Raw genomic sequence first — 14,160 nt, 5'->3', positions numbered from 1 at the left:
CAGCTGTTTCTCCCAGCTGTTCTCTGAGGCTCAGGGTGCTACAGATCAGCCGCTTGAATTCTGAGGCAGAGAAGGAGCACAGACTAATGGGAAGAGCACGAGCCTGGCAGTCAGAGAACCTGGGTTCTAATCCCAGCTCTGGCACTTGAATGCTGTGTGGCTTTGGGCAAGTCACTTCACTTCTCTCTGTCTCAGTTTCCTCATCTGTAAAATGGGGATTAAATCGTACCCCTTCCCACCTAGATTATGAACCTCATGCGGGTCAGGAAATGTGTCCAAACTGATAACCTTCTATCTCTCCCAGCACTTGGCACATAGTAAGCACGTAACAAATATATTAAAAAAAATAATACTAATCAATTTTTCCCAGCCATTTACCGGGAACCGGGATGCTTTGCCGATGAGACTCCTGATCCCTGGTATCAGCTGTAAACTGGTCACTCCTGAGGCTTAAATCGGTTCTCAGGCTCTGCTGCCAAGACTCCAGGTCACAGATGTCAACTTCATCCAGATGTTTCTTGTTGCTTGAAATGCTCCTGCGGCTTGGGCGGCAGGATTCCAAGTCACTGCTGTCCTTTCTGTCCGTGTGTTTCTTCAGGGTGGTGCTACACCTCACACTCACCCTCCTGCTCTCCAGGCCAGAAGCTTCCCTGGAGAGAGGGTAGCTCTTCTTGCCATGTTGCCAGAAGCCGGGGGCATCGGCCTGCTTGGAGGACAAGCTGCTCATCTTCTGCAAGGATTGGGATCCCCGGCCCTCTCGCTGGCCCTTCTTGGCTGTCTTGATGACTCCCTTGGTCTCATTGCAGAGAAGCTTCTCGGTGTTGCCGTGGGGTCGCAGTTCTGCTTGGGACACAGAAGAAAAATATGTTGCCTCATTTCATTTTCCCTGTCCAGCGCGGGCAGCACCTACCGGTGGGGTCTCCAACTCGGAAAGGTCCCCAAGATGTGTGAAGGAAGCATGGGGAGGCATTAATATTTGGAGGAAAGTTCATATGGTGGGAAACTCTGCCTTCCACCTTCTAACTTCAGTTCTGGGTCCGCTTCTATTCTCCATCTACACCCACTCCTTTGGAGAACTCATTCACTCCCATGGCTTCAATTACCACTTCTATGCAGATGACACTCAAATCAACCTCACCAGCCCTGATCTCTCTCACTGTCTCCAGTCTCACATTTCCTCCTGCCTTCAAGACAGCTCTACTTGGATGTCTTCCCATCACCTCAAACTTGTTCAAACAGAGTTCCTTATCTTTCCACCCAAACCCTGTCATCCCCATTACTTTCCCATCACCGTAGATAATATTAATAATAATGATGACATTTATTATGTGCAAAGCACTGTTCTAAGCGCTGGAGAGGTTACAGGTTACAAGGTGATCAGGTTGTCCCACGGAGGGCTCACAGTCTTAATCCCCATTTTACACATGAGGTAACTGAAGCACAGAGAAGTGAAGTGACTTGCCCAAAGTCACACAGCTGACAATTGGCAGAGCCGGGATTTGAACCCATGACCTCTGGCTCCAAAGCCCGGGCTCTTTCCTCTGAGCCATGCTGCTTCTCTGGTAGATGGCACCATCATCCTTAGAACAGTGCTTTTCACATAATAACAAATGGCTTAACAAATGCCATTATTATTATTATTATTATCCTTCCTGTCTCACGAGTCCATAACTTTGGTGTTACCCTTGTCTCCTGTCTCTCATTCAATCCACATATTCAATCCGTCACCAAATCCGTCCCACCTTCACGACATTGCTAAAGCCCACCTTTTCCTCTCCATCCATATCGCTACCACATTAATACTATCACATCCTTTTCCACCTGGATTACTGCATCAGCCTCCTTGTTGACCTCCCAGCCGCCTGTCTCTCCCCACTCCAATCCATACTTCACTCTACTGCCCGGATCATTTTTCGACAAAAACGATCAGGACACATCATCCCGCTCCTCAAAAATCTCCAGTGGTTACCCATCCACCTCCATATCAAACAAAAACTCCTCACCATTGGCTTTAAAGCACCTTGCCCCCTCCTACCTCACCTCCCTTCTCTCTTTCTACAACCCAGCCTGCACAATTTGCTCTTCTAGTGCTAATCTTCTCACTGTGCCTTGATCTCACCCCTCTTGGTGCCGACCCCTAGCCCATGTCCTGCCTCTGGCCTGGAAAGCTGTCCTTCCTCTAATCCAACAGACAACCACTCTCTCCCACTTCAAAGCCTTAATGAAGGTACATCTCCTCCATGAGGCCTTCCCAGAAAAGGGCCCACTTTTCCTCATCTCCCACTCCCTTCTGCATCGCCCTGATTTGCTCCCTTTGTTCTTCCCCCCTCCCCGGCCTAAAGCATTTATGCTCATATCTGTAATTTTATTTATCCCTTTGTTCTTCCCCCTCTCCCAAGCCCAAAGCACTTATGTACATATGTGTGATTTTATTTACTTGTATTGCCATCTCCCCTACTCTAGACTCTGAGCCCGCTGTTGGGTAGGGATTGTCTCTATCTGTTGCCGAATTGTACTTTCCAAAAGCTTAGTACAAGGCTCTGCATACAGTAAGCACTCAATAAATATGATTAAATGAATGAATAGTAAGCTCTCAATAAATACAATTCAATGAATGAAGAACTTTTCTTATAGGCTGAGGATCAAAAGCAGCTGAGTTCTGTTTTGGTTCTTCTCATCTACTTCGCACAGAGCTGCAAGGGGAAATTTTAAATCCTGGGATGGAATTAATCTTGGGGGAATTATTATTATTATTAGCACTATAATTAATATTATTATTATTACTGATGGCATTTGTTAAGCGCTTACTATGTGCAAAGCACTGTTCTAAGCGCTGGGGAGGTTACCAGGTGATCAGCTTGTCCCTTGTGGGGCTCACAGTTTTAATCCCCATTTTACAGATGAGGTAACTGAGGCATAGAGAAGTTAAGTGACTTGCCCAGAGTCACACAGCTGACAGTTGGTGGAGCTGGGATTTGAACCCATGACCTCTGACTCCAAAGCCTGTGCTCTTTCCACTGAGCCACGTTGTTGTTATCATTATATTTGTTAAATACTTCTTATATGTCAAATATTGTTCTAAGCACTGGGGTAGGTACAAAGATATTCAAGTCAGACAGAGTCCCTGTCCTACATGGGGCTCACAGGCTAAGTAAAAGGCAGAACAGGTACTGAATCCACATTTTACAGTTGAGGAAACTGAGGCCCAGAGAATTTAAGTGACTTGCCCAAGGAAACCCAGAAGGCAACTGGCAGAATCAGGAATAGAATCCAGGTCCTCTGACTTCCAGGCCCGTGCTCTTTCCACTAGGCTACACTGCTCCTCCAGGGAGAAAGGCTCTAGATGGTTTGGGTATCTTATTTTTATGGTACTTTATTAAGTACCTACTATGTGCCAGGGCATTGTATTAAGTGCTGAAGTAGATCCAAAATAATCAGATTCGATACAGTCCCTGTCCTATGTAAGGCTCATACTCTTAATCCTTATTTTATAGATGAGATAACTGAGGCACAGTGCTTACTATGTGCCAGACAGATAGTGTACTAAGCACTAGGCATGTTTAGTGACTTTTCCAAGGCCACTTAGCAGACAAATGATAAAGCCAGAATTAAAATCCAGCTCCTCTGACTTCCAGGCCCGTGCACTTTCCACTAGTCCACACTGCTTCTGTCCAGGTTCTCATTTTCCGAAAAGGGGAAGCGGTCTCCATGGTCTCCTGGCAGCCCCCAGCTCTCACACTCTTCTCTGACCTGCCAGTCCCAGTCTCTTCCCACCCCACCCCCACCCCCTTTGGTATAAAAGTGATGTTGAGCAAATCCATTTATCATTCCTCCACTCCTTCCTCTGTGTTTCACTTCTCTTTCCCTCACCTTGTCCCTCTGCTCCTGGCTCCCATCTATGGTCTGCTTGTCACAGCTGCACATTCTCTTTTGTCACCTTCTTCCCTTTGAGATGTTTCAGTCCAGGTGACTCTCCATTGCTCCCTCTCTCCTTGACCTTCTAGTCCTCTCCCCTAGGCCTGTATCTGGCAAGTTGGATTTACTTGGTGTTTTTACCAGGTTCTCTGCACCGCAGAAAACCCGGGTGTGCTATTCAGCTTCTCTTGGCATCATAAGTGCACCAAGAACTGTAGACATAGAGGGCCGGACATGCCTTTCAAATCCACTTTCTTGGCATACAATTCCTCTACTTACCAAGACCCTCATTCGGGTAGAGTGGACCTCTCACGGACAGCATAAAATCTGCCACATCCAGTGTTCCATCGTCTGCAATGAAAAAGGTTTTCAGGCCTCTGGGCTCCCCGTACATGGCCAGGAAGTCGGACTCCCACTTGTTGACTCTGAGATGTCCAACCTCAAGTACCATGGAACACCAAACACTAAAGATCCCAGACAGAAACCTGAAGTGAGCCGGGATGAGCGTTCCCAAGGCCCGGATCATTGGGAGTTCAGGCAGAGCAGAGCTGGGTCAGCCTTGGTGCAGGCCCAAGCCAGGTTACTCAAATCCCCCCATGCTCTGTGAATTCGGAATCGGAAAAGTGCCCCCGAAAATGTCCAGGAAGCTGGTAATCGCTGGTGAGAGAACTCTTGGCAAAATGAAGCCACCTGAATCTGCATTTTGTGAGCTCCTTTTGGGCAATAGGTCTACCAACTCTGTAGCACTGTACTCTCCGAAGCACTTAGTACAGTGCTCTGCACACAGTAAGGGCTCAATAAAGAGGACTGATCAATTGACTGTCTGATTAACTTCCTCCAAGGCCTGCTAACAAAGATGCAAAATGGACAAATACCCATTTGCCCTTCTTACATTTCCCAGCCACCTTCTAGCAGAGATTCAAAGAAAGCAAAATGGCTAAAGGGCAGGGACTGAGAGGCAAAAAGAGGAGAAGCCTAGGGCCTAGGTAGGCCACAGCCAGGTGATGGAAAGTTGACACAGTGGCAGAACTGTGACTTTTGAATTATTGCTGCCCTTGAAGTCCAAGTGCTGTTCCCAGAGAAAACACACTCTGTGGCTCTTGGCCCCCCAGCCATGGGCCCCCCAGCTTAGTTCCCATCCCTCCCAGATAAGGAACACAGAAGGCAGAGTATTCACCTATGGCCAGGCCCATGAGCAAGGGTGCCCCATGCCCGTGGTCTTGGATGGTTACTGAACGAGTGTGTTACCCTGGGTGATGGCCTGCGTCTCATGGCTCTCCAGTTCCTGGAGTTCTTCTGCATTCCCAGGAGCAGTGAGCTCAGCTGATGGTACCCCAGAGATACAAACCCTTACCAGCCATAGGCACCCGACTCAGAGCCTCCCGGTACTTTTCAAAGCCTTCAAAGATTCCCAGGGTAGTCAGGACCGGTGGGAGGCTGGCAGCTTTGATCCGACCCCCTTTTATCTTCTGGAAGGTGTGGAAGACATCCCGGAATGCTGCAGACCCAAGGGGAAAGAAATACAAGTCACCAAAGCCTGAGGAACAAGACCTTGCCCTGAGGGAGCAGTTGCCAGTTTGAGACTGCTACCACCACCCCAGGTTTACTAAACGGTGCTGGGAGGCAGGACCTTCACGCCCTCAGGCCGGAACAAGGATGTTTCTCCAGAAATAGGCCTTTAAGCATTCCAGGAATTCAGGGGAAAAGCACCTCCATAGATCAAAAACACCTTCATAGATCCAGAAAGTTGTTGTCACCAAAGTTCTCCTGAAATCCCACCTTCTCTTGGAAGGGACAGACAGAGTGCTGAGGCTGACCCGAATGGCAGGCCTGGGGAGGTGGGCGGGGCTGACTAATCAGGGTAAGGTTCCTGAAGGAGGTGGACTGATTAAGAGGGTCTCAAGGGAAGCAAGAGAGGAAGGAAGGTGCAGGTTTGGCAAAGTTGAGGGAGAAGGGTGTTCCAGGCAGGGAGAGGAGCAAGAGCAATGGGGCAGAGGAGACGGAAGCGGTCCTGTGAGAAATGAAGGGCGTGAGCTGGAGTGAGATGGGATGTGAGAGTTCTGCACAGAGTAAGCACTCTATAAATACCATTTACTGATTGGCTGATTGACTGAGAGTGGAAAGGAGAGAGGAGACAGCTGAGACAGTGTCTGAGAAACAATGGGTGGGACTCCATGGGGTGGAGCCTGAGACCGGGATTCAGAAAAGTCTGTGGGAAGCACCTCCTCTTGGGAGCCTGGTCCATGCTTCACCTTTGCTCCCTGCCCCTCTTAATAATAACCATTATGACATATAGTCTAAGCAGTTACTATGTGCTAAGTGTTGGGGTAGGTATAAGGTGAAATTGGACCCATTCTCTGTCCCACCCAAGGATCACGATCTATTTTATCTCCATTTTATAGATGGGGAAACTGAGGCCCAGAAGGGTTAAAGCAACTTGCTCATGGTCACGCAGCGGGGCCGGTATTGGGTCTCCTCATTACCAGCCCAATGTCCTTTCCGCTAGGCCCCATGCGTGGCCTCAGACTGGCATTCCAAAACAGAAGATTATTGATACCTTTAAACTCACAAGACTAGAGGGACTACCTTCAACTCTTTCATACCCTTCCAGCTCAAAATTATTACAATGTTGGTGAAAGTCAAAGAACATCAAACAGGTCACCTTCCACTAGTGGTTTAATGGAAAGAGCTTGGGCCTGGGAGTCAGGGGACCTAAGTTCTAATCCTGGCTCTGCCACTTGTCTACCATGTGGCCTTGGGTAAGTCACTTAACTTCTCTAGGCCTCAGTTACCTCATCTGTAAAATGGGGATTAAAGACTGTGAACCTTATGTGGGACAGGGACTGTGTCTTACCTGATCAGCTTGGATCTACTCCAAATAGGTTCAGTACCTGGCACATAGTAAGGGCTTAACAAACACCATGAGAAAAAAAGAACTTTGGTCAAAAAGGTAAGGAAGGGGATAACTCCTTTTGCAAGAGGACTGAACCTGGCTGGACCCGTCGAAGATGGCATTAGTGCCATTAAATGAACACTAAATGCATATACTCGGCTCCGTCATCCAAACTCTGCAGTCCCCTAGCTGCCCTTCTCTCTTGAAATTCAGAAAAAAGTTCTCACTCACCTTGGTCTTGCAAGAACTTGGGATCATTATTCAAAACCTCCAGGAAATTTGAAAATTCCAACAAGCCGTTTTCTACAAGAATAAGAACAGTGCAAGATCAGAAAGAATGAAACACCATGCCGAGATAAGGAAACTCATTCTAATGTTGAGTTTGCCCAGGATGTAACAGATACAAGATATCAGTAAAGTACAGCTACAGATGAAATGGTGAAAAACTTGCCTGTTGAGGGACCTTGGGCAAGTCACTTAATTTCTCTGTGCCTCAGTTTCCTCAACTGCAAAATGGGGATTCAATGCCTGTTTTCCCATCTACTTAGACTGTGGGATAGGGACTGTATCCAATCTGATTAACTTGTAAATACTCCAGTGCTTAGGATAGTGTTTGGTACAAAGTAATGGCTTACAGTAGGAAAAAAGAAAGGAAATTGTGGATTGGTGGGAGGCCACAGTGGTGGACAGACTGTCAGACATACCCTAGACTATAAATTCCTTGAAGGCAAGAATTATGCCTTCCCAAATGCTTAGGGCAGTGTTCTGCACATAGAAGGTGCTCAGTGAATACCATTGATCCATTAATTCCCATACTTCATGCTGCTGCCTGGATTATCTTTGTCAAGAAACGCTCTGGGCATATTACTCCCCTCCTCAAAAATCTCCAGTGGCTACCAATCAATCTCCGCATCCGGCAGAAACTCCTCACCCTGGGCTTCAAGGCTCTCCATCACCTCGCCCCCTCCTACCTCACCTCCCTTCTCTCCTTCTACAGCCCACCCCGCACCCTCCGCTCCTCTGTCGCTAATCTCCTCACCGTACCTCGTTCTCGCCTGTCCCGCCATCGACGCCCGGCCCATGTCATCCCCTGGGCCTGGAATGCCCTCCCTCTGCCCATCCGCCAAGCTAGCACTCTTCCTCCCTTCAAGGCCCTACTGAGAGCTCACCTCCTCCAGGAGGCCTTCCCAGACTGAGCCCCTTCCTTCCTCTCCCCCTCGTCCCCCTCTCCATCCTCCCCATCTTACCTCCTTCCCTTCCCCACAGCACCTGTATATATGTATATATGTTTTTACATATTTATTACTCTATTTATGTATTTATTTATTTTACTTGTACATATCTATTCTATTTATTTTATTTTGTTAGTATGTTTGGTTTTGTCTCCCCCTTTTAGACTGTGAGCCCACTGTTGGGTAGGGACTGTCTCTATATGTTGCCAATTTGTACTTCCCAAGCGCTTAGTACAGTGCTCTGCACACAGTAAATACGATTGATGATGATGATGATGATTAATTGATAGATATAAGCAATGGGGGTGATTCTTTTTTAAAGAGAGTTTTAGGGCAGACTAGGAAGCTAAGAGATGGGTGACAAATGCATTCAATTGTATTTATTGAATGCTTACTGTGTGCGGAGCACTGTACTAAGCGCTTAAAATGGCACGAGATGCTCCAAACATCAACTGGAATAGTCCAACCAAGGACAGTCTTTACATGAGAAGCAGCGTGGCCTAGTGCAAAGAGCATGGGACGGGAGTTAGGATACCTGGGATTTTTTTTTCTTGTTTGTTTAGCATCTATGTGTCAAGCACTGTTCTAAGTGCTGGGGTACATGTAAATCAGTCAGGTCGGACACAGTCCCTGTCCCACATGGGACTCACAGTTAAAGTAGGATGAAGAAGGACTTAATCCCCATTTTACATATGAGGGAACTGAGGCACAGCAGACAAGTGGCAGATCCAGGATTAAAATCTAAATTCTCTGACTCCCAGACCCGTGTTTCTTCCTCTAGGCCATGCTGCTTTTCAGAGTGGTTTTAATTAGCCAGTTCTAATCCCAGCTCTGCCATTTCCCTGCTGTGCCTCAGTTCCCTCTTCTGTAAAACGGGGACAAAAATCCCCGTTCTTCCTCCTTCCTCCACAGACTGTGACTGATCTGATGATCCTGTATCTACTCCAGGGCTTAGTACAGCGCTTGGCACCTAGTAAGCATTTAACAAATATCACAATTGTAATTACACACACAGTGTGGAAGTGCTATTGAGCCCTAGTGTGTCTTTCCAGCCTCATCTGTACCCCCCAGGGTGTGCCATTAGTATGGCAAATTTTAATATGAACACCGGCCATTTCATTTCAAAATCAGATCAGACACAACTGCTTTGGAAAATGTGTTTCTTTCAATGCTAGAAAATGACATTCAAAGAGTGGAATTGTGTTACTATGGATGCTTTAAAGGCTAGCCTAAGAGTTTCCATGATTTTATAAACGAATCCTCTCCTGACATCAGTGCCCACAAACATTGCTGCAGATTTCCAACGAGTAATGACAAACTTGAACAGTACTCACCACAAATGACGACAGACTCCAGGGCCTGAGTCATGTCTGCCTCATTTAAAGAGATTCCCATAATGCACAGCATCTCTGTCAATTCATTCACATTCATTTTTCCATTCTGGAAGGCCCTGAAGATTTTGGAGGCTTTCTGTATTCCTAAAAGCACAAAGTCAACAGCAAGTAGGTGGCTCAGTTTGCAAGGTTAGTGAATAAAATCATTAGCTCACTTAGCATGGCTTTTGATGCTTTGAGAGGCTGTGCCTTTCTCAAAATGCTTCAAGAAATCAGAGATCCTGGAACATGGGTTCTTTCATTAAAAGATATTTACGTGTTCTAAGAAGAGCAATGGATGATGTCTTGAGAGCTGGGTGGAGACCTGGATTCTCTCCTCCTCCTTCTTAGAATTCATATCCTCAATATCCACTTCCAAGCTCACCTCCAGGGTTCTCCCTCTTACCTCTCCACTTTCTTGTCACTACCCTCCAATTCACACTTTTCACTCCACCATTCTTGCCTCCTAATTGAACCCCATTTGCAACTCTCCCTCTGACTCACTGCTCTCGTCTTTTTCCTTGTTCCTACCTTGATCAATCAATTGGTAGTATTTACTGAGTGCTTCCTGCTCATCTTTAAAGCCTCCTTAAAAACCACTTCCTCAAGGGGCATTTCCTGACTAATCTCCAACCTGTCCGGTTATACTAATGAGTTCTAGTAGATTCTGGTGGATGTGGGTTCTAATCCCAGCTCCACCACTTGTCTGCTGTATGACCTTGAGCAAGCCACTCAACTTCTGTGCACCTCATTTCCCTCATCTGGAATATGGGGACTAAGACTGTGAGCCAAATGTGGGCAACCTGATTACCTTATAACTACCCCAGTGCTTACAACAGTGCTTGGCACATAATAAACACTTAAAAAATACTATTATCATTATTATACTAGATTATAAGATCCTTGTGAGTAGGAATCACGTCTACCAACTCTATTGCACTGTACTCTCCCAAGTGCTTAGTGCTGTGCTCTGCATACAGTAAGAGCTCAATAAATACTATTGATAGATTAATATAACTCATCAGCCAATTTAACATTCATTTATATACCTGTTCTGTATTTTTTAAAATTGCTTACTTAATTGTGGTATTTGTTAAGCACTTACTATGTGCCAAGCACTGTATTAAGCACAGGATAAGATACAAGATAAGACTGGGGCTCACAGTATGAGGAAGAACAGGAATTGAAACCCAATTTCATAGATGAGGTAACTGAGGCACAGATAAGTGAAGTGACTTGCCGAAGGCCACACTGCAGACAAGTGGTAGTGGCAGGATTAGAATCCAGGTCCTCTGACTCCCAGGCCCATGCTCTTTCCACTAGGCCATGCTGCTTACTTTTTAAAAATCATTTGCAGCCACACTTTTATTCTCTTCCTTTTTTACTTATTTGGCAATTTGTATCAACCCGTTTCCCCGCATTAGGTTGTAAGTTTCTCCATTAAACCATAATATCTTCTGAGTCCCTTCTTATGCAAGACATTGTAATAATAATAATAATGGCATTTCTTAAGTGCTTATTATGTGCCAAGCACTGTTCTAAGCGCTGGGGGGCATACAAGGTGATCAGGTTGTCCCACATGGGGCACACAGTCTTAGTCTCCATTTTACAGATGAGGTAACTGAGGCACAGAGAAGTGAACTGACTTGCCCAAAGTCACACAGCAGACAAGTTGCGGAGTCTGGATTAGAACTCATGACCTCTAACTCCCAAGCCCATGCTCTTTCCACTGAGCCACAATGCTTCATGTACTCGGTGCTTGGGCGACTACAACACAAGCAAAAGACACTGTCCTTTCCAAGAGCATAAAATGTTTTGGGTTTTTTTAAAAAAACTTCTTTTGCATGTTCCCAAGTGCTTAGTCCAATGTTGTGTATATAATAAACGATTCTGGTGGTGCTGGTAGCTTCTGCTGGTGGTGATGATGGTGCTGCTGGTGATAGTGGTGCTGCTGGTGGTGATTCTGGTGATCTGGGGGGCCAGGGGAGCAGGGGGAGGGGGCGGGTGTTGAGGTTAGAGTTGCATTTCCAGCGCTACTGGTAACAAAGACCGTTTTCCAGTACTTGGCACAGTGCTTGATAGTGGCATATGGAAGAATTTCTGCTGTCTTTCCACTTGACGCTGAGAATACAGGTTCTCCCTGGACTGAAGCAAGGGCTGCTTCACCAGGATCAATCCCAGCCATCCAGTGTGAAAAGCAGGGTGGCTCAGTGGAAAGAGCCCAGGCTTTGGAGTCAGAGGTCATGGGTTCGAATCCTGGCTCCGCCAATTTTCAGCTGTGTGACTTTGGGCAAGTCACTTAACTTCTCTAGGCCTCAGTTACCTCATCTGTAAAATGGGGATTAAGACTGTGAGCCCCGAGTGGGACAACCTGATCACCTTGTAACCTCCCCCGTGCTTAGAACAGTGCTTTGCACATAGTAAGCGCTTAATAAATGCCATTATTATTATTATTATTTATAAGCATTAGAGGCATGAATAGACCTAGAAATTCCACCAAGGATTCCATTAATAAATCCATATGAGCCTTGATTGCGCTGCACACCCAAGCAGGAAGGATAAATGAAAATAATTGAATTGGGAACATAAATAGAGAAATGCAACAGAAATTCCATCGGGAGCACTCCAGAATAGATCATCTGTCCCCTCTTCCCTGACCTCCCTCCCCCATGTCCTTCAGACCTAACACTTACCTTCCAAGTTTGCCGAGCCCATCTCCTTTTCATTCTGCACTTCGTTGTAGAGGGTTAAGTAGAGGTTCGATAGAACTTGACTTCTACTAAATAAGCACATTATTGAAAGGGTGCAACAAACACAGGCACCCACTTTAATTTTTGATCAAAGCTACAATCAGACTGTCCGTATTTTGAGATTCTCCCATACCATCACCTCCCCCTCCACCCGCCCCCCGTGGATCAAATATAAAATCATCCATCAGCTAGTCCCATTCCTGCCATCATTTCTCCTTCCACTCTTGTCCACACATTCGGTATCCTGTTAAGCCTGTCTTTGGGGTCTCCTCTCTCCTTCCAACACTTTGCCCAAGTTGTCCCAAACACAAGGACTTGTACCACAGTCCCTCACAGACCCACATCCTTTCATTCCTTTAAATCCCAGCTCAAGACCCACCTCCCCAAAGAAGCCATCCTAATTATTTCCATCCCTTCTTCCACTCTAGCACCAAGCCAGGCCCAGATTACTGAGCCAACAGCCAGTTAAGAGGCAGCATGGCCTAGTTGAAACAGCACAGGCCTGGGAGTTGGAGGACCTGGGGTTCTAATTTCAGCTCCGCCACTTGCCTGCTGTGTGACCTTGGGCAAGTCACTTCACTTCCTCTGTGCCTCAGTTCCCCAATCTGCAAAATACCTATTCTCCCTCCTACTAAGACTGAGAAGCCCATGTGGGCCCTGATCATCTCGTATCTTCCATAGAACTTGATCTAATGGTTGGGAGAGGATAAGTGCTTAACAAATATTGCCATTATTATTTCTATTGTTCCTTAGCATGGCCTTCACTAAGCTATCCTTCTGTTCTACTCCTCCCTGATTCCCCACCCCTCACCCACCTTCCCCATCTCCTCCTCCTGGTCTCCCCACTCCCCATATCTCTCCTCTACTTCCTGCACTGGAAGGTGAAGCTGGTGAAGAGTTATAGCAGCTTCTAAAATCAATTTCCCAAATCTGTTTGGCAAAGCCCTGCGCAGAATTTTACATATTTATTCTATTTATTTTATTTGGTTTATATGTTTTGTTGTCTGTCTCCCCCTTCTAGACTGTGAGCCTGCTGTTGGGTAGGGACCGTCTCTATGTGTTGCAAACTTGTACTTCCCAAGTGCTTAGTACAGTGCTCTGCACACAGTAAACGCTCAATAAATACGATTGAATGAATGAATGAATGAATTTTAGTGCTCGGTCCCCTGGGGCCCCAGCCACCAACTGACCACCTGCCTCTCAACCACATGATGCCTACTCCCACATCTTTTGGATATAACCAAAGCCAACACACTTCTGAAAATTCACCCACCTCCCCTTCCCCCCCTGCCCCCACTACAAAGCCCCGCCATCCTAACCAGTCAGGGTTAGTTCCATCCAGTCTGGCAAAATTCCACCAAAACTGCCCGTGGGCTGCTCCAGTGGCCTCTCCCACTGCCCCCTCCAGAGGCCGGGATGCTCAGCCACCCCTATTGGTCAAGCAGGGAGGAAGAGGAGGCTGCTTTACTCCAGTTCCCACCTGACACTGATGGCATGGCCCACCCTGGGGTGATGATCTAAGCCCAAGTATAAACTGAGGACATTCAAAAGCCCCAAGCCACACCAGGACGTCTCTCAGAGACTGCAGACCAGTGATACGCCCTCTGACTCCAGTAGAAATTCAACAGACACAACAACCCCTCTGGTGACCATGGTTAGTGACGATGTAATCCCTCCACCAGCCTCTCCACACCAAGCTCTTTATAAGGAATAGACCTGCTGTGATTGGGTTATTTCTTCCCAGAAGATCTCATGTGCCCCACCATCTCTAGAGACAGACAGACAGACAGACAGACAGACACACACACACACACACACACACACACAAAGCCCTCACATCCAGACCCCCCCACATTCAGACTCCCATAGACATGACTTCACCCCACAGCCTGGTACGCATTTTTACAAAAATCGTGTTTCATGGTTCCATGTTTCTTGCTGTCTGGGAGGACTATAGCAAAGGGGGGCCGTGAGGATAAGGGTAGCAGATTTGGGGC

General features: G+C 46.8%; 1 protein-coding gene across 1 annotated transcript in view; it reads right to left on the bottom strand.

The window, feature by feature from the left end:
- EFCAB3 (EF-hand calcium binding domain 3) overlaps nt 1–14,160 on the bottom strand; it is a 168,385-nt gene that overhangs the window by 129,564 nt on the left and 24,661 nt on the right. The window contains exons 6-11 of the mRNA XM_038754828.1: nt 12,107–12,192; nt 9,375–9,518; nt 7,040–7,111; nt 5,270–5,413; nt 4,195–4,266; nt 379–843 (exon numbers count right to left, since the gene is read on the bottom strand). Coding sequence (XP_038610756.1) covers nt 379–843; nt 4,195–4,266; nt 5,270–5,413; nt 7,040–7,111; nt 9,375–9,518; nt 12,107–12,192 — 983 coding nt within the window. The remainder of the gene's footprint in view (nt 1–378; nt 844–4,194; nt 4,267–5,269; nt 5,414–7,039; nt 7,112–9,374; nt 9,519–12,106; nt 12,193–14,160) is intronic.

The sequence above is a fragment of the Tachyglossus aculeatus genome, chromosome 11 (genome assembly GCF_015852505.1).
Source record: "Tachyglossus aculeatus isolate mTacAcu1 chromosome 11, mTacAcu1.pri, whole genome shotgun sequence".
Lineage (NCBI taxonomy): Eukaryota > Metazoa > Chordata > Mammalia > Monotremata > Tachyglossidae > Tachyglossus > Tachyglossus aculeatus.
This window is presented reverse-complemented; position numbering and strand designations above follow the sequence as displayed.